Source organism: Hippopotamus amphibius, chromosome 2 (genome assembly GCF_030028045.1).
Source record: "Hippopotamus amphibius kiboko isolate mHipAmp2 chromosome 2, mHipAmp2.hap2, whole genome shotgun sequence".
Classification (NCBI taxonomy): domain Eukaryota; kingdom Metazoa; phylum Chordata; class Mammalia; order Artiodactyla; family Hippopotamidae; genus Hippopotamus; species Hippopotamus amphibius.
The window spans coordinates 51,675,653-51,697,500 of NC_080187.1; the positions used below are offsets into that span (position 1 = coordinate 51,675,653).

Here is a 21,848-nt window from a genome sequence, read left to right on the forward strand (position 1 = left end):
ATAATCCCTATCTTTTTGTGTGTGTGTGTGCCACTACTTCTCCTTCTGCTCATCCCTTAGAAGCTGGTGTTTTTAAGACAGTACTTTTCAAATCTGAATGTGCTTTATGACTCATCTGCAGGGCTGGATGAAATACAGATTCGGATTCAGTAAGTCTGTAGTGGGATTCAGAGTCTGCAGTTTGAACAACCTCTTGGGTGATGGTTATTCTGCTGGTTAAAGGACCACACTTTGAGCAGCAGCAACCTAAGGAAGGACTAGGCAGGGAAGGACTTTTTTTTTTAAGCCCTTTATTGGAATGTAATTGCTTTACACTGTTGTGCCAGTTTTTGCTGTACAACAAAGTGAATCAGCTATATTTATACATGTATCCCCATATCCCTTCCTTCCCGTGACTCCCTCCCACCCTCCCTATCCCAGCCCTCTAAGTCATCACCCATCATCAAGTTGATCTCCCTGTGTTATGCAGCAGCTTCCCACTAGCTATCTATTTTACATTTGGTAGTGTATATGTGTAAATGCTACTCTCTCACTTCGTTCCAGGCTCCCTTCGCCCTCCACTCTGTGTTCTCAAGAGGGAAGGACCTTTTGAAATCTGCAAGCCCCAGTGGATTACAGGTGTGCTATGTTAGCCACAGCTCAGCGAGCACTGTATGAGATGGGGCAGCTAGATCCAGGCTTGAAGACTGTGAGTCACCAGATTTATTTGTTTATGCAGTGAGATGAAACATCCATGTGTGCTCAAGTATTAAAAATGTAGGGGGGCACAAAAAAATGTAGGGGGGCAAAGGGGAAGCTGGGACAAAGTGACAGAGTAGCATTGACATATATACACTACCAAATGTAAAATAGACAGCTAGAGGGAAGTTGCCACATAACACAGGGAGATCAACTCGATGATGGGTGATGACTTAGAGGGCTGGGATAGGGAGGGTGGGAGGGAGTTGTGGGAGGGAGGGCATATGGGGATATATGTATAAATACATCTGATTCACTTTGGTGTACAGAAAAAAACTGGCACAACAGTGTAAAGCAATTATATTCCAATAAAGAGCTTAAAAAAAAAATGAATAAATACAAGAAAAAAAAATGTAGGAAAACCTTGCCCCAGAATTCTAGCCATTCAGACTCATGTAGTCCCAGGTCTTGTGTTCTCACCTCTATGCTGAAGTTTTCCATTAACTGGATATCTCACAGGCATTACGTTCACCATACATGTCTAGAACTGAACTTATGATACTTTTCGGCATGGCTATTCCTCTTTTTTTATGCCCTATTCTTGTCATGGGACTATTGTTCACCTAGTTACTAAAGGTATAAATCTGAGGATTATCCTAGATCATTCTCTCTTGACCCTCCACATCCAACTATATCACGAGTCTTTTTTTTTTTTTTTTATCATTTCTCATATTGCTCCTTTCTCTCCATTTTTGGAATGTCCTATTGCACTGACCATGCCTTACTCTCGCTGAGGCCAGTTTTTCTCCTCCCTGCTGTCAACATATTGAATACTTTCTACTAAGTTCTCCATATTACTTCATTTTTTGGATAACAGTTATACTTTATTGCTATACTGGAATATTTATTCTTATCATAAACATTCCACCACTCTGCTTGAATATAAGCAGCATAATGTGCTGTAGAAAAATAATAAACTCCCCCCTTCCTCTTGAGAAAAATCAAGGTATGGTTCCAAGTTATTTATTTTGCTCTAAATGTTAGGATTGAAAAAATAAGCAAAAGTGGGTAAAAATAAAAATAATGCTAAACACTGGAAATTAGAAGGGTCAACCATGATGTCTACTATTTAGAATAGGCTCATGTTTAGAAGCATTTGGAAAAGTCTTGGAGATTTTCAGCTTTCTTGGAGTTCTTAAGTTTTCTTCAGTGTTTGCCCTAACTTGAACTAACGTGCAAAATTATCAAAGTGTCCCCTTTTTTCTGTATAATAATTTGGAAGTGATTCATATTATGAAAAAGAAAGATATATAACCCCCATTTAAAAAATTAATATCTAAAAGACAATTAATTTTAGCAAAAAGAAAAAGATAGTATAACTGAAACATTTGAGGAACATTTTTTTTTTAATTACCATGTTTAGTGATTTAATAAAAGACACACGCATTATCATACAGTTGGAGAGGTCAGAGGTCTACAATGGGTGGCTGGGCTGTTTTCCTTCTGAAGGTTCTGGAGGGGAATCCATTTCCTTGCCTTTTCCAGCTCCCAGAGGTGTCCACACTGCTTGACAGAGGGCCCTGCATTTCTCTGACCTCTGCTTCTAACATCACTCTCCTTCTCCTACTGCCCTGCCATCATCTTTTACTTATAAGAATCTTTGTGATTTCATGGGCTCTGCTTGGAAAATCCAAGATAAGGTGCCATCTCAAGATGCTTAACTTGATCACTACTGATCACCCCTTTTGACATGTATGGTAATACATGCACAGATCTGAGGATTATGTGCTTATGCTTTTAAGTCAAGTGTACATTGAAAGCCCTTCCTATTGCTCTGCGCACTGCACTGCAGGACACTTTTCCAATATTTTCAAAGCTTAGGGAAATGTAACACTGGTGATGGTATTTACAAATAACTCTAGATTCCTGTCTTATCTGCCTTGTCTCTTTCTCCTGCAATTTCCTGGTGGCTGGTTGAGGATGGGATTGCAGCCTAGTGAGAGATTATGCACTAGGATTTGCTGAATATTACTTGTCTCAGAATTATTTTTACCTCTGGCATTTTTACAGGACAAGGCAGGCCGGGAATAGAGTGAGTGAGAATGAATGACCTTTATACCCTGATTTCTCCCTCTAGCTTGAGCCCAGGACAGGATGTAGGTCAAAGCCTCATATTGCTGACAGGCCCAGATGGCCTCAGATGGAGTAAAATGAAAACTTCTTGGGACTTCCCTGGCAGTCCAGTGGTTAGGACTCGGTGCTTTCACTGCTGTGGCCCCAGGTTCAATCCCTGGTTGGGGAACTAAGATCATGCAAGCTGCATGGTGTGGCAAATAAAATAAAATAAAATAAAATAGAAACTTTCCTTTATTCTGGAAAATTATATAAAAAATATGGCTTATATCCTCCTCTCCAGCCTTGTCTTTCACCCCATGCCTGACACATAATGTAGCTTCCAGCCACATTGAATCAGTTGTGTTTCCTACATTTTCATGCTGGTTTGTGCATATGTCTTTGCCCTGGCCATTGATTCTGCCCAGACCTTTGTTTCTCACCTTTGCTTCTCACTGTGACAATTCAATTCAAGGACTGCATCTTTTGAAAAGTTGTCCCCCCTCACCCCCCACTAACAGTTATGTGCCATCTTATGCACTTAGTGAATCCTGTATTCTCATTACAGCAGTTCTTTCTCTCACACACATACACACTGTATTATTACTTTCCTGTGTATCTCTCCTCTAGACAAGTGCTCTCCAGACTTCTACTCCGAAACTTTAAAACTATCCAAGCATGCACTTCCAATAAATGTATATATTATTAAGTATATGCTTGCATATATACATATTGATAAATATATTCCTTGACAATATTTCAGTTATGTGCGTAGTACTAGTAATTCCTATATCAAATTCACCTGAGGCTTATTTTATTTTTTCAATTTTTATTTTACAGATTACACTTCATTTGTAGTTATTATAAAATATTGGCTCTATTCCCTGTGCTGTATATTACATCCTTGTATCTTATCCATATTACTTCTTTAGTGATATTTCTGAAGCACAATCTGATCATGCTCCTTTCCTACTTGTAATTATTCCCTTTGCCACACTTAAAAGACTGAGTTCCATCGAGGCAAATGCAAAATATGAGCTGGAGCCTCTGGACCTCCTTTTACATGCACTTCCAAAAAGCCAAATGTGCCACTTCCATTTGCAACTTAGTGGCCACAACTTGGCCACGTGGATGCACAAAGCTGCCAGGGAAATGGAGAAATCTTTAATTTCTTGGAAATGCCTTTAAAGATAAACCTCTTTCTCTTTTCTGATAGCTGGAAAGGAGCTATGATTTCTGGAATCAGAGCATCTATCTTGGAGCTCAAGGAAGAAACCCCACGTTAGGAATGACAAAACAAGAAAACAGAAAGATCAGTAAACTCTCATTCCAGATGTGGTCTGGTCGCTTCCATGGTTTTTCTTTTTCCCCTTTTTTTTTTTTTAAAGAAAGACAAATTTTTCTTAAACTAGTATTATTGTGCACTTTTTGTCAGTCACAAATGAACCTAATCTGAACTAACACAGCTATAAAGGGCTAGTCTGTTTATCCCTTGTTTATTTTCCTGCCATTCAACACCTCTCACATCTACCACTATAATGGATTTTAGAAAAAAAAAAAGTTTTTGGAATAAAGGCTACTGATATTAATTGAAGTGAGAAATTATAGCTGTAATGTTTAGTACATATTTTCTGTTAAGAGATTAGCACATTTCTAACTATGTTAGTTTTTTAAAAAATGTACACTGTAGATGGATACAGCTTTACCCAGTAAATTTTTAAAGCGGCATGTTAAATGCAATCACTCAGTGTATAGAAAAGCCTCCCAGCCCTTCAAAGACAGAACTGAGCTCTGACCCTGAGTCTTCTTTCCCCAGATTCCTTCTTGTTTTCATGTGCACACAAACGCAGGCACAGAGAAGATGGGGGCAAGAAAAGTTAATTGAGAAAACATCTAAAACAAACTACCTCTTTTCTGTAGAGGTATAAATCTCATCTTTTTACTACTATATTTTTGAGCTTGAATTTTCATATGCTCTAGGAATTTGAATTTTCTTTGCACCAATTAAGCTTTTCCAATGCCATTTTTGCTGTAAGTTGACATATATGATAACTGTACAAAGATGCACAGAGAATGTCATACACTTTGGCCTTTTGATGTAGAGCAAAATTTTAAGTTTATATATTATTATTCGGGGGAAATAGGCTACACATAAAACCTAATTCTCTATATGATCTCAGGAGGCACCAACTGAGGTCTACAACAAATTCAGTCTTTGGTGATACATATCCCATTTAAGATATGTAGGAAGAAAGAGATACTCCCAATTTCAGGGATTTAAAGGAAAAAAAGGATTTCATAATCTTTTAAAGGGTTTTAAGGTTGTTAGAAAGAAACAACATAAGGCAGAAGGGAGATTTCTAATAGTTTTATCCATATATTCCCCTGCTACCTCTATTCTTCCCAATAAATAAAACAAGAGGCAAGAGAAAAACACAGAAGGCTCATTTATTCTTACTAGGCAGTACTATACAAAGTTGGGTTCCTTAGTGTTTTAATAGACTAAACGTAATTCTTTTCTTAAATTAGAGCAGTTTAAGAACTGGTGGAAAATATCATTTAATGTATTATTAAAGTGTTTTATTATTTTATAATAAGAAAGGTCTTTACAGAGATAGATTGTTTTAAAGTTTTTCATTAAGATTTTATTATGTGTCTTTCTTTCCCTTGTCCAGAATGTAATTGTTTGTTTATAAAACTATGAAAAGTCATAAATCTCTTCTTTTCTTGGATTTTTGTTTTATTTGATCTACTAATAATTGTTTCAGCCCTCAGACTTAGGATGCACATTTAAATGATACAAATTAACAAAAATATATCTATAGTGACATCAACAGAACTAGTGAATACAAAGTAGCTTATCTGAGTATTTTCTTCCCTCATAAGCAAGTGATAATAAAATATTTTGTTTAGAAATAGAGAAACCTATTATCGGAATAAACATTTGCTGATGTTTTCTAACACCCTGCAACAGTCATATAGATTTTCTCCAGGAAGTTAGTTCTAAAACAACATAAAGCGTGAATTTATTAGACAGGAAAACTGGGGGGGGGGGGGGGGGGGAGGGGAGGCGGCCATAGTGGAGATGTTACTATGAAGTTTGCCATATTCTCCATTTCACGTGGAGACTGGCCCACTGTCTTTGCTAAGGATGCTTTTCCTGCCTGAAACAATCTTCCCTCTTTCCTGTCCACTCACATTCCATCAACTGTTTACAGTCCATTTAAATTCCCTGCCTCTTAATAAAAATTTTATACTCCTTTCCATTCCAAAAAAGATAGTTTCTTTTCCCAATATGTTTGGTAGTTATTCATGATTACATTTTCAATAATTGCCAGCAAAAAAGAAATCATCATTCAACCATACTTTATATTATATAGAATCTCTTGGGCCTACAACATTAAATATATGTGAGTAAAGATTAAAGACAAAAACAAAAATTCTGTGATATCAGTGGTTCTCAGTTTACCTAGGGAATTGGAAACGTGTCAGTGATTCTGATCCCAGAACTGTGATAGGTGCCATAACAGAAAGTTACACATTATTCCCTGAGAATATGCATTATTTATTTGATTATTATTTAGAATGGTCATTTAATTATGTCTTCTCTTTTCAGTGCAGAGATCTTACAAAAAGTAGATAATTAAAATTTATACGTTGCTTTAAAATATATTTATATATATTTTATATATGTATATATATTTATATATACATGAAATAGTTATTTGCTACAACTATTTTTATATTAAGTGCTATTCTCTTTTCCAGTGTTTAAAAGAAGCAGCTATCATGACATGGAAGCTCAGTACTGCTTCATTTTGTGGAGGTGGGGATAGATCCCAGATAGGAACAAGTGAGACATAGGTAAGTAGTGAGGAAATGGAAAAATGTAGAAGAAATTTTTTCTGAAAATTTTTCTGTGAAAGAAAAGAGAGATAAATATATTACCACAGACAAATAAAATTGGGAATAAAGAAAAAAACAAAGCACCAAATCTCTCACTAAATTTCCTCCTAAATGCTAGACCCACAGAAAGACAGCATAGTATTTTTATTTATGTCTAGAGAATTATTTATTTGAAATTGTCAGTCTGCTTTGGGGGGAAAGAGTTTTTCATTTCAGAAATGAGTGAACCCTGTCAGTGTGCTAGACACTCTTTTAAGCCCTGGAGATAGAACTGGAAATATGTTACCATCCCTGCCCTCCAGGATTTCACAGTTTAAAATTAGAGGCAGTATTCAGGCAATTACCACAGCCCTGAGACAAAGGCAATAATAAGGCACTGATTCTGGAAGCACAGAGGAGGTATCCTCACCTAGACTTGGGGGAGCTCAGAGAGGGATTCTTCAAGAAGTGAGTTGAATAGAAACTAGCCACATAGCTGGAATGCATATGGTCCTCCCAGTCATTTGATGAATGGTATTTAAGCGGTTGTCTCATTAAGGTTCACATCACTTATCTTCCCCCAAGTCCCCACCTTAAGTACTGTATGGCCAATATAAACCAAACCAATCCAAAGTCAAGCGTAAGGTAAACATTGTTTTCTGATGATTTGCTCACACCCTACTGAGCATTAATAATCATTCCTACTTTCTTTTCTGTTAGTAGCATTTTACTTGTTACTACAATTTTCTGCCAATCAGTTTTTATTTTTAGTAGTAACATTACTCTCAGCTTTTTGTACATGTTCCTGAACTCCTGAATTCGAGAATATCCAGACAAAACATAAATACTAACTTTTGAGATCCTTTATATAACAACTGTAACTTTAACTTTAAAAAGGAATTTGAACTTTTTCACTTATCTTACATTGAAAACAAAAGAAAGTCAATAGAGCCTAAATCACAGAAAAATAAAATTGTAAATGAGATCTCCAATTTTTTTTAAAAAAGATAGTTTCATGAAATTATAAACATCATTGAACAATGATGTTTGTAGGGGCAGCTGTGATTTGAAATTTACCGATGGAAGCCTAGTGGTGGCTTCTTGGAACCTTATGTATTTATAGAAAAAGATGTCGCTAAAGTTTCCTAATGCTTTTAAGATTAAATTATCTTAAAGGGTGTCAATAGATAAATGTCAACATTTGTTTACTTCACAAAGCTGCAAAGCCCTAATAAAATCCAAAACAAGTAAATACTTTCTTTATTGCTTTATTTCTAAGTCATGACTCCAAATGGTGAATCTATACAACTATAGTCTAAGTATCATGAAAAGTAGCAACCTATACACCATGCATTCTCAAGAGGGATGATATCACTCCAAGGAGGGTAGGCAAGAGTTTTGTCTTGGGGGTGAAAAATCTTATTCTTCTTCATGTCAAGCACAGATCTATCTCTAGCTCTATCTCTACGTATCTATATGCTGCACATGAGCAAATATACAATATTCTGTGATGTTACAATTTCATGCAGGCAATTAGGAAAAAAAAGTCTAAAAATATCTTTAAAAGCCTCCTTGGGGGGCAACAATAGAAAAAAAGGATTGAGAAATAATGCATTATACAATAGAAATTTCAGTTTCTCATGGTGATAAGGAGAAGTAAATCCATCACTTTTCCACTGGGTGCTGCCAACTTATGTTTGTTTTACAACTTTTTCTCTCAAAGCAGGTAACATCTTCTGAGGCAATTTATTTGATTTTATATACTTTATGATGTCTTGAACACAAGATTCCCTTTCACTCCAAATAATAACACAGATTTAAACAAAATTCAAATCTAATGTTATAGATAGATAAACAGAGATGACATAGATAGGTGTCATCTCAGTGCTTATTTGTTGTTTATTGAGCATCTACTCCACACAAGACATTGAATTAAATATTATGGTGGTGAAACAAGCTTGGAAACAATCCTAACCTCATGGGAGTTACAATTAAGAGGGTGAGACAAGGGACTTCCCTGGTGGTCCAGTGGTTAAGACTCCAGCCTCCTAATGCAGAGGGTAGAGGCTCGATCCCTGGTTGGGGAACTAAGATCCCACATGCTGCAGTGCTTGGCCAGGAAAAAAAGAAAAGAAAAGAAAAAAGAGGACGAGACAAGACTTGCATGAAAACCTAAAACACTTTGAAGGTGATGTCACATGTCCCCCCTCAACAGTGATGTATTATTGAAAGTTGTTTCTCCAGCACTTTGCACACTGCCTGGAATCCCGGAATGTAGTCATCGCTCCATAGACTTTTATAAAGTTACAAAGAGATTCAGTGCTACAGGCACTCTGGACATGGAGCATTCAAGCTTCATGCATGGAGCAACCACATGGAAAAGATTATCAATTCAAACCGTGTCTCAATAAAACCACACTATCCACAAACAGGAGGGTCATTTTAAGTGGAGAGGCAAGCATAAAAAACAGGAAAAAATATATAGGAACAAATATTTGGGGGGGGGGGGTGGCAGGGGCACAGGAACCAAAAGGAAGTTTCCTATGGCCAGGAGAAAATAGAATGACATTTTGCTTTTTATTCAGTAAAATTGTTTGATAATATTTTCCTTTTCAGGTAAAGAGGTCCTTTTCAGTGGAAATTTTAATGTTTACAGGATGACTATCTGTTATAGATATTTTTGAGAGATTTTCAAATTTAGGTAGGATATTGGGTGGACTAGTTACCTGTAATGTTAGCCCAACTATCCTATATTGGCGATGTTTGTTAAACAGTATCAGAAATATCTCAGAGTTTATAATTCCTAATTGGTTATCTTTGTCTGTATGCAAATTTTGCATGCATTCCTAGAGAATTCATCATTTGCATGGAAGTTATTTCATGCAATAAACTATTTCAGAGGATGTTAATAACTTTTCCATTTTATGCTATTCTTAATTGTACCACTGAGGTTACTGCTTCTGTGCATTCAATTGTCTGAGAGGTGCTGGTAATACTTCCTCCTAATAACATCTCTAGTGTGGACATTCTGAAAGAATTTCAGAAATGCACTATAATGGAGCTGCTTTTTTTTTTTTTTTAAACTATTGTTTCCTCTTCTGACAACATCTGAGGATTTCAAACTCTGTTTCCTAAAATGCGTGTGGTTGCCACGCAGCTGTTAGAATAGCTTCATTTTCTGTGGCTGAACAGCTTATTCCGTTCACACACTTTCTGTTTGTTACTAAACAGTTGGTCCTGTCTTAGCATGCCTGCTTTCACTTCAGAACCAGTTCTCGAAGGTGACTCACTTGTCTCTCTTCTTGATGCATTTTTCCAACAAGACAAAGCTACAGCTTTCTTCTAGTGGAGAAAGACAAACCACCCATGTTTCAACATGGACATTTACATACACATGAGTTCATTTTCAATAAGTACAGTTAATTCAAGTATAAGGATAATCATTTGGCGAAGGGTTTAAGAGACAGGTTTGGTGGGAAAACCAAGGAGGATCCACCCTATGTATATGCTTCATAAAGTAAGGAAAAGTTGAAGATGCAACTTCCCCAAAAGAATTCCAAAACAGTTCCTTAAAAATCTCCTGAGAAAACTTAAGTGGGTAAAATATATCATCCGTGATTGTGGGCTAATTTACGAGATTAATCGAAATTAAAGCATTTGAAGGCTCTATAGAAAAGTGATAGATATATGCTATTGATAAGAGCAAGTCCTTGGGATCTACAGTATAAAATTACGATAAATCTCTGACTTTGTCACTTGTTTATGATCAGTCCTACCTCTGCAGTTTAGCTCAGGGCTCTCTGAGCTAAAGTGCTTCTCTGTGCCCTGCTCTAAATGTTCTACCTTCTTTTCATGTAAATATTGTCTCTGTTTTTTCTTCTTTGCACACAGTGTCATCACCTTTGTAACTGTTCAGTCTACAGTTCAAGCATTGTCCCTGCATTCTCAGCTGACAGTAGGATACCCAGATCTACTACTAGCATCTTCAACTCAAAACACCCAAAACCAAGTTCACTGTCCCCTTTTCTTCCAACAATCCAAATCCTCTACCTGATCTTCTTTCTTTAAAGAGATCATATTTTGATGAAAAATTCCAACATGATCTCCAAACTCTAAAACAAGCAGATTGTCCTTTTCTTCTAGTAGTGTTGTCATTGTTGTCTGTTTATGTAATTTTTACCATTACTGATGATTATTAGCAATCTTATGATTAATTGTAATTGTGAGGTAAACTCTACCTCTGAAAGAGAGGGATTTATAGAGCTATTTTGAGCCAAGTTATCAGACCATTCTTATAATGATAATTATCCAGTTATAATTGAATTATTTGCTTCTAAATTTTATCCATATTACATCGTGAAAGGAAGCTGCACCTCCTTCATATTTCGGCAGGTTTATTATTGTAGTCAGCTCAATAGCTGTTGCTAGCAGAATATGATTTTAAACTATAAATTGGAACTCTTTCAACTGAATTTGACCCTCAGCATTCCCTCAGGATACGATAGGTTTGTACCATTCCTATTGCGTAGAATATTTTCTTTATATCTCATTTCTGCCCATTGAACAAGCATTTTTTAAGGTCCCGCGCAAGTACCAACTTCCTCATTTCACATTCCCTAAGACATTGCCGTTTCTCTTTTCCTTTTGTCACGTGGCCCTTTGTATTTTCCTTCGTGCTAGACTCTAAGTTCCATGATGAGAAAGGTGATAATTTCCCAGTTATCCATAGCCAAACTATACTTAGCACAAACATGTGTGCACAGAATGTGGTGAAGAAATCTTGGTGAATTGCTTAACATTACACATTAAGCACATATTTGGTGATCGACTTGCCTTAGTACATAGTTATGTGATCAAGGAGAGAAAAATTATATACAAGAGGAAATATTTTACAAGCTGTTTCCTGAATCTGCAGGGCAAGCTGCTTGAGGCATTGACTAGAGAACTGGGCCACGACCCTTCTGTACGTAGGAAAATGAATGGTTATTTATAGATACAAAGGGAAGATGCATATATTATGTGTAGCATAATGCAAAAACACTATATAGAATCCTGCTACCATACATACATACAAGAAATCATCATAACAGTAAGTTTATTCCCTGAAGTACATTTTTCTTCAAAATCTTACATAAGAAAATAGACCCAACATTAAAAAGAATTTTTCTCACCCTCTAAAATGTACCAAAAGCAAAAAACAAGAAATTCTATGCCCAGATGTTTTTCTTAGGCTTTGAAGTAAATCAAGAAAACATTTTATTTGTTATTACCATAAAGTCTGAAATTCATACATTCAGTTTTTGACACAATGTACCATAATTTATTCAAATAGCAAGTCTGTGTTGGTATCAAACTATAAAGATGAAAAACAAAATTGTGTGTTGTCAAAATAATTAATTTAGATGAAATATTTTTGGCAGTTCTCCTGCTTTTGGAATTTGTCCTGCAAGCTCTTCATAATCATCACTTATTTACATTTCAAAGAAAGCTGAACACTGGTCTTTTGTTCTTTATTTTATTAGTATGAGAACTAGAATCCAAAAGTCATAGAAAAATTTTTTCAAAAAACTGCAATATCTGAGCAAAGTGTGAAAAATTTAAAAACTTCACTACTAGGAAATTTAGATTTCTTATGTCTGTTTCTGACTTGTATTTGTTAAAAGAATTAGCCTCTTTAATAAGTCCCCTTTAAATATTACATTTCTAGCACCTGATATATTCTGATAATGAATACTCCTAATCATATTACAGTAGTAAATATTTTTGTTCTGCCGTTTTTGCCTTAATAAAACTCATTTACTAAAATGTAGAAATTATGTCAAGATAAAAACTAAAATATCATCTGTGGGCTTGCAATAATAGTCTATGAAACTGCTACAAATTTTTATAATAATACTGCACTGATCAAATTTTGTACTAGTAATAGCAATGGGAACGCTTATGTATTACTGATAGGAGTGTAACTAGGTACAGCTATGTTAGAAAACTTGCAGTATCTACTAAAGCTAAACATACCACCCTATATTCCAGCAATTCTTTGCCTTAGTGAAACTCCTGGATCCAATTTTTATAGTCTCCAAAATGCACATATTCACCTGTATTCACACGAAAAAGGCATGTTCAAGGAGGTTCATAGCAGCACTAACCAAAACCTAAAAAAATACCCAAATATTCTTCAGTAGGACAATGGATAAATTGTCATATCTTCATATAATGGAATACCATACAGCAATGAGAATAAACAAGCTATTGCTATGTGCAGCAACATGGAAAAATCACATAATTTTCATTAAAATATAGCAAACTCAAATAAGTATGTATAAAAAGTTCAAAGGCAGGAAAAATTTTATTGTTGCATAAATCAGGATAGTAATTATCTTTGGCCACAGCAGTGCTTGGGAAAGGATATGGTGGTAAGAGGAGGCAGGGTGAATACTTCTGTGATACTGATAATTCTACTTTTTGATCCATGGTCTCTTGACATGGGTGTGTTACCTTTGTGCCACTTTATATGGAACTTTGTTATTTGTGAACTTTTCTGTGTGTATTTTATATCTCAGCAAAAAGTTTTTTAAACTTTCAACCTATGGGAAAAAACCACTTCTGCTAGTATGTTATTTAACTATAACTATCTATGTTTTCTGGTTGTTGTTCTTACTAGCAAATTTCTCTGGAAATAATATTTTTAAATTGAAAAGATTTATTTAAGATAACAAAATAGTTTTTTGACTTTATTTTTTCCTTTACATGTTTCCTTTTTTGCTCAATACCTCACGAATAGGCTTAGTGAACAAAGAATAGTTTCCATAAGGAAACTGTATTTTACAAGATATTTCCAGTAGAGGGAGCTTCACTTTCTAAAGGAAATTTCTATAGGAAATTTTCCTTCAGGGACCATCACTGAAAATAAAAATATTTAATTTTTTTTATGTATGATTAAAGTTCTTCATAGAGTGATGAGCTACTCTCATCTAAGACTAGTCTAAAATAGAGAAAAATTTTATTCGATTTGTAAAAGAAAAAAGAAAAATGATGAAGAATATATATATCGCACAAACTTCTATATCGGTCAGGTCTTTTTCAAGTGATTACATTTTTGGACGATTCACAAAAAGCATTTTAAACTAAATTATTTAATATTAATGAAGATAAGTTCTAAGACTATATTATAACAAATATGGTGATTTGCCATTAAACAAATTTGACCTCATCGATCAAAATACTTTAGTTATTAATGTTTTACTTCCTAAATCTAAGTATTTATCAACTAAGCTCCTCTGATTGCTTTGAAAAAATAAATATGTGTATTATCATCTAAGATACTAAGAAATAATCAACTTATCTTATGGCATGAATTTTGTACTCCTTTCCATAAAATTTACATAAATGTAAAAGCTCTACTTTTGCTTTGATCACTACATATGAAATTTGTAACAACTGTAAAATTACAAAAATTTACTGTCATATTAAAGTATTTTTCACTGAAAATATTCTGATTTACAATGGTTCAACTCTATACTTCAGAAAAAATAGATAATTTCAGAAATATAATAACCTTCACTACTAGTTCTTGTTACTAAAGGTAGCTTTTATAAGGTATGCTATACTTTATAAGGTGCCTAAAGATGAAAAATTGACATAGCAACCCAGAAAAGAATATTTACATACTTCAAATGGAAATCATTATACACATAACTTAGTTACTCTAATTATTTGATTTCAATCTTCTTGAAAAGCTTGTGAGCCATAAAATGGAAATTTTAAGGTAATTATAATAGTATAATAAAAGTTATACTAGTGATTCAAAAACCCATATGAGCAGTATCTTGCTTATATATTGTTTGATTAAGAATGGGGGTTAAATTATCTGATCTGTGCTTAATCTCTGTTCTCTTTTAATTAAAAAGAAAGAAAGACTACCAAATATGACTGGACATGATAAGAAAATGACACACCATGGAACAATTTTACTTATTACTTTCTCCAAAATGATTATTCTTGGAATAGAACATATCTAGTGATTTTTTTATTATTTTGCCCCCATGGTATCAGCTCTTTAGAAAGTAGTGCTTGCAAGGCCTTTGTTATTTTATTCATTTAAACTTAACCTCTGGATATATTAACAATGTTAACAATTTCTCTGATCACTAAATGCTTATGTTCTATATTTTTTTGTCTTCTAAAAAGTAAGCAATGTTCCATTTCTAATTACTAAATGTGTTGTAATTTCAAAAAGAGAGTAACACCCAGAATTTATAATTCACTTAGAAAAAAGAAACTCTTAAATCAATTTGAGAAGGAAAACCTAAGCTTTGGAAATATTTTTTACTAGGGTAATCTCAGCTGCAAATAATATAAGATGCCAGTTACTAAAATACATTAATTAGTGAAAACAGAGCAAAGTTACATGTTTTAGAGGTCTCAAGAGATAGGCTGCTAGATACCTTTAGAAAGAAAGCAATACGATTTAAGGGACACTTTCAACAAGTCAACTTCGAGTTGCTTTCTTGGTTTCATCAATGACAAGTGGTCGCAAGGCTTGAGTGAGTTCTCCAACTGTTAAATACAAGTGGACTCACCTGAGTAGCAGTGCTGCTTCCCAGAAGTAAAATCCCGAAACTAATGTCCGAAAGTGTCTCACGTAGGCCATGATACGGAGGGATAGATTCACGACTCTGCAATGAGTCTTATCCAAGGCATGGGGAAGGAGAAAGCCGGGAATGAGAGTGTGCAGCCTAACTCCGTGTGATGTTGGTGGAGACCAACGCCTGGAAAGCTTCAGCACCTGAGACAGCTCCCCGCGGTCCGCGGAGACCCTCTCTTTCATACACTTGACATTCCCTTTCGATCCCTTCTCTGAGCATTGAGCTGAAGCGAGATTCACCAGATTACAAATGTGCAGGTGATTTATACAGTGACAGCGGAATAATGGATGAGATGAAATGTCTGAGGTGCCTAGGGTCTGGGCAGCAGTTCGCTGGAGCTCTAGCGGCCAAGGAAGAATGCTAGTCCTTTCCTGACTCAGACGCACGACTGGGGAAAGAAGAGCAACAGCCGGGACAGAAATGCGTCTGCACCTGCTCCAAGCGCCGCCCGCCCGAATCCCACTTTCCACCTTTGGGTAAACCCCGGGCCACTAGCGCGGCAAAGGGAAGCGGGGGTGGGGCCAGACGACACCGTCTTACCAGCCAATCACAACCGCACAGCGGGGCAGAGTGACAGGCCACTCACGACGGTAGGCGGTGCTTAGCTCTCCAGGCTTTAAAAAAAAAGCATTGAGTTGGTGCAGAGCCTAAACCGCGACTGGAGGGAATTGGGGGAGGGAATCCTCAGCTCTAAGAACTGGAGGAGTCAGCGGCATTTACGGATCAGGTAGCAGAATCGCGCTAGAGGGACCCTCAATTTAATGATTAAAGGTCTTTTTTTCTGATGTGATCCTGTCTCTTTGACCTTACACCAAAATGCAAGAGTCAACAGTAGACCCAGATCTTTGGAAAGGGCTAGGGAAGAGCAGAGAATGTGGTGCTGAGAACTAGCGGAACAGGAGAATCCTCTCCCAAACCTGGCCAGCTTCTGGCCACGAAACGGTGTTGACTAGAGTCAGCTGCGTTTCCTTCAGTCACAAGACGGGTTCTAAAAAGATGAAGGTGGGAAATCGAAAGAAATGGCTTCTAGAGGGGACAACGATACACACTATTTTTTCTTAGGCGCTTTCCATATCTTAAGTTCAGATGAGAAGGACAACTACGTCATATGGTACACCTTTCCTTCTGTCGTCCATCTCTCTCCCTCCCTCCCCCTTCCACCCCCCATGACCACGTATATAGGGACTTGGATTGGAAGACTGGAAAGGGAAAGTGTGTGTGTGTGTGTGTGTGTGTGTGTGTGTGTGCTCGCGCGCGCGCAAGCGTACACATTACTCTCCTTGTTCATGCATCTCAAAATGATGGAATTTTTAATAATTAAAACACGCTATTAGATCTTTAAGTGGCTTTTATTTACTATCAACTAGGATCAAAGGGTCAAAGTAGTCACTCCTTGAATCTTAGCTTTTTCCCCAGACTCCCTCAGGTATTTATTCTGAAAGCCCTACTTTAATCTCTTACCTTTCTCAATGACCAAAGTACACGCCAAGAATGTTTTTTCTTTCTTCTTAATTAAATCCAACAGCAATTGACATATCAATTATCCCATAATTCTCCATTTAACTGGAAATGTATGTCACTAATTTTTAAACCTCTCAAATGAGGGCACAGTGAAAAAAAAAAGTCTTTTTCTTTACTCTTTAGTAGACAAGCTTCTTTATATTCAGTGTAAATAAGGAAATTTTGGATTTATTTCCATACATTATTACTAAACCTGTCTCTTTCACATTTGGTTTTCTGATGTAAATCACAAACTTCCAGAAGCCTCTTAAAGAATATCACTGATTTCGCCCATGAATGTTTCCATCTTGAGAAATTTCATAAAATTTTAACTAACTCGGTTTTTCAGTGAATCTTTTGAAAGCTCTCTAAGTGCAAATGCTTTTTAGTTGGTCATTCTTTGAATAGCAGTAATTGTTTTAAAAACCAAACATTAACAAAAAACAAAACTTACTATATTTCAAGAAGGCCTGGGTTCCTTGCCTTGCTTCATCACTAGCTGAGTATCTTTGGGAAAGTAATATATTTTTAAAAATATCTTTACTTAATATATCTTCAAAAAATATATTTATTGTGGGAATTGAATGAAATGACCTCTGCAATTTATTCTCTGGCCCAAAGGAGACAGCCAATGAATGTTTAAGTGAGCAAATTAATGGATAATCTTTACAATTCTGTGTTTACATTAATCTGGATGGTTATGCTACATGATAGCTTAAAAAGCAGGATAAGTTTAGCTGTTTCATCTCATCATTAACATGAAAACACAGGAATGTTATACTTTATATAGTCAATCAGTTTATTGAATATAATGTCATGTAAGAGGATGGCTGGAATCCCCATATTATTTGTTTTTCTTTCCTTCTTTCTTTCTTTCCCTTTCTTTCTTTCTTTTTTTGGCTGTGACCCATGGCATGCAGGATCTTAGATCCCCAACCACAGAACGAACCCGTGCCCCCTGCAGTGGAAGCGTGGAGTCCTAACCACTGGACCACCAGATAATTCCCCCCATTTTACTTGTTTTTCATAGCACCATGATTATTTCCTTCAAATTACTTATGGCAAGCTACCATTCCCCTCACTTATTTGTTTGACTTTTCCACCGGCATGAAATAATGGCGGTAATTTAGCATAGCAACTAGCATATAGTACTCAATATTTGTTGAATGCATCAATGATCATATTAGAAATATGATTATTTTAAAATTAGTAAACAAATGAACTTGTTACAGTGCATTGGGTACTAGATTAACTTTGATTAAATAATTAGAATGAATCAAAGTGCATTGTAATGCCTTGTTTCTTTTAACATTTGTTGATTAATGTCTCAGTGCTTCTTGTGTATGGATTTTTTATATTGTTTGTTCTTAACTTCTATAAAGTCAAAATAAATTTTATGTAACTACATTTGTGGTAGCCATTTTTGTAAATTTTACTCTTTTGAGAGTAATAGCCCTGATTGTATGGGTAGGTGAATGAATGTGTTTTTGGAAAAAAAGACCATTTTATGGCTGATGAGTAACTGACTAGCTCATTCATGTGAAATTAAGCTGGATTCTGATATGGCCAAATCTCTGCTCTTTTCCTTCAGGCCTTCATTATTTGCTTCTTGCACTAATAGATTATATTTCACATTGGACAAGACATCAGATTTCTGAGCCAAGTGAGATATTAATCTTCCTCATATTTAATATTTTCCTTTTATGAGGAAGTCACTGTAGCCCAAAGCAGTTAAGTGATGGTTACTAACCTTCGTATTCAGCAAGTTGAAGATATCAAACTTGAATTTGGTGCTTCTGGCTCATTGTCCATACTTTGTATACTACCATAGAGCTGTCTTTAATGGTGTATTTTTACTTTTGTCTCCAGATATATATATGCATATTACCTAAGCTACTGAAAAGTAGATCAATTTCAATGTAAAGATAAAGCTTTTTTCATATGCTCAATTGTTACTACCAATGAGTTAAAACATATATAATATTTTGTACATATTGCTAAAATGATTTGTTATTTTGTGAAAAATTTATTTACTTTTTTGAAGTTAATGTAGTATTGGGTTAATAACAGTTTACAGAGAGTTGATCAAATTCAGTAGCATTGCGTCATTCTAGCCATCTCATCAAAAGCTTGTGTATGAGTCAAAATGTCACTTTTAAAACAGAAAGTGCAATGCCACTTTTTGAATAATTAGAATAGTCACATCTTTGCATTGACCCTCTCTGGGAAGATTAAAAAAAAGCTTTAATTTAAAAATCCATCAGAAAGTCACTTGTTTAATACAAACTGGGTAGAGGAGAATTGATCCTATGGCCATGATAGATATGATCACCAACTATGTGCGTCTAGTGAATTTATCTTTTCCATAGGGATCTACCTACTGAACAGACTACAATAATTGTGACATATTAGCTGATCAGGTGACCCTCTGTTTTTGAAATAGTAGCAGAAATATACAATGATTTATCTCCTTTTTTCGTTTTTGTTTTGGTTTTTGTCCAGGCCACAGAGTTTCTCATGTGAATCTCAGCAAAAGCCTCCTAATTTTTTCTCTTGCTTGCTCTCTTATTCCCCTTGATTAACCCTCCATTGTGAATATTAAGGGGTTTTTGTTTGTTCTTTGTTAGTTTTTGAAAATCAAACAATGTCACTTCTGTTCTTAAGACCATTCAATGCCTTTGCATTCCAACAGACTGAAATCCACATTTCTCTTCACAGTTGCCTCTAAATAATTTTCCATTGACAATCTTCTCAGCCTCATTTTTTACTAGTGTCCTTTTCCCCCATAATGCACCAGTCACATGAGCTGTTTCTTATGATTTCTCTACTTCAAACTTTTTTCCTCTGGGCTTCCTATGTCTAGTCTCTTCCTAGCCATTAACTCACAGTATAAATCTCTCTCTTTCTCTCTCTCTCTTTCTTTCAACAAAACTTCCCCTTTCACCTTCATATCAGGGTTTATTTCCTTCATAGATGAAATTATAATTTGTTTGTTTACTCCTGGAAGGCAGGCGAAATGTGCATTTTTAAGCCTGGCACATGTCTGACAGTAAGTGATCAAGAAATAGTTCTTGAGTGAATGAACAAATGCAGAAACTTTCTCTGCTCCTTAGTTCTCTCTCTTCTAGATTCCATTCTTACTAATCTCTTTTAACCTATTCTTCATAAAATTATTTAGGTTATAGTGTTCTTTCCAGGCCAGACATATTCCTTGGCCATCTAAAAGTAACCTTTGTGTTTATGTGTGTCCTCAGTTCACTCGGAGAGTGCCGTATTTATAAAGTTAACATAATCCACTCTATTATGACATTTATTTTTTTAACTTGCAGACTGTCACCTTTTCTCCAAATTGTAGTGGTAATTTGCCATAATTCCCTAAATGACTTCAAATAGTGGCATTTTTGAAGTGCTTAATTGACTGGATATTTTAATATTTCTCTTAAGGTTTGGACCCAAAGAGGCACAATTTGTAAAAATACTTCTAAATTATTTCCTTAAACAGTTTCTTCTCCAACAGCTACAAGGTTTATAATATGCACCATCTTAAGAGCTTCCTGAGATACATGTGAATGGGAAACAGACCTTGTCCTAGAGGAACCATAATCCCCAAAGTGTGTAAGGTGTACATGAATATTCATAGTATCTCATAGGATGTAAGTATTGAAGGAAGCAAAGAGAAATGTTATGGGAATTCAAAAACATTACTTCAAAATAGAACAGGGAGATTAGAAAATGTTGATGGGGGGGCATATTCAACAATGCTTCGAAACCAGTTCCCTTTTCATTTTTAGAATTTGAATGTGTGGGAACTATAGTGGAAAAACTTTGTAGGAGGGTAAAAAAAAATCTTCAAAAGCATAGAAGCAGAAAAAAAGTGGGGTGAATAGGATTTGAGTAATAATATTTGTGTAGTTAACTACTGTATTAGATACTTTACATCTTAATTTCTGCTCTCTAGATTCTAAGGTACACATAATACTATCCATGTTTTAATAATGAGGAAGCTGAGTTCCCATGATTTTAAGAAGCTTTTCCAATATTACACTACTATTATTTTAAGGCAGAAATAACCTCAAAATTTTGTCTAACTTCTAAACTATTTATATTATTGGTAAAAAAAAAAAGGGGTGACTGAAGGAAAGTAGTGGGAATGAGTTTGAGGCATACCATGGAGGACTGTCAATATTGGGTCAAATAATGAACAAATTTAAAGATTGTTGCCGGGCTTTCCTGGTGGTGTAGTGGTTAAGAATCCTCCCGCCAATGCAGGGAACATGGGTTCGAGCCCTGGTCCAGGAAGATACCACATGCCACGGAGCAACTAAGCCCGTGCGCCACAACTATTGAGCCTGCGCTCTAGAGCCCTCGTGCCACGACTATTGAGCCTGCGCTCTAGAGCCTGCTAGCCACAACTACTGAAGCCCGCTCGCCTAGAGCCCATGCTCTGCAACAAGAGAAGTCACTGCAATGAGAAGCCCGTGCACCGCAGAGAAGAGTAGCCCCTGCTCGCCACAACTAGAGAAACCCCATGCACGGCAACGAATATGCAATGCAGCAAAAAAGTTAAATAAATAAATAAATTTATTTTGAAAAAAATTTTTTGCTAAGTTTTCTGATTAGTTGACAGCATATAAATGTGGTTGTAATGTCAGGAGATACCTTCAACCACTTTTTAATACATCAACGAGTAAAACCTCCATTTCAAAATATTTACACTCCTGGGGATGTTGTTCCATCATATAGATTTTTTTCATCACAGGCCTTTTATATAAATATAAGAAATATAAAAAACTTTAAAACAAACAAAACCCCAAATAACACAACCTTAACTGGTGTTCCTTTCATTTTTCACCCAAGGTATATTATGAGTATGATACTCGTTGTCAGTAACATATGTGTGTCATCATATGCTAAATTGATTATGGCAGTCAACGGCAGATTGGAATATATTGCAATACGTTATTTTCAAAATGAGTAACAACACTACTTCCATACAAATTCAATAGAATATTTTCTCCAAAACTCTGA

General features: G+C 35.6%; 1 protein-coding gene across 2 annotated transcripts in view; it reads right to left on the minus strand.

Moving 5' to 3' along the window:
• Positions 1-15,375, minus strand: part of LOC130846387 (glycine receptor subunit alpha-3) — a 190,886-nt gene extending 175,511 nt beyond the window's left edge. Inside the window, exon 1 of one of the 2 annotated variants that reach the window (XM_057724600.1) lies at positions 15,255-15,375. In XM_057724600.1, the coding sequence (XP_057580583.1) occupies positions 15,255-15,325 (71 nt within the window). In that variant the 5' untranslated portion in view covers positions 15,326-15,375. The remainder of the gene's footprint in view (positions 1-15,254) is intronic. The other variant, XM_057724601.1, reaches the window with a different exon arrangement.
• Between the last annotated feature and the right edge of the window lie 6,473 nt (positions 15,376-21,848).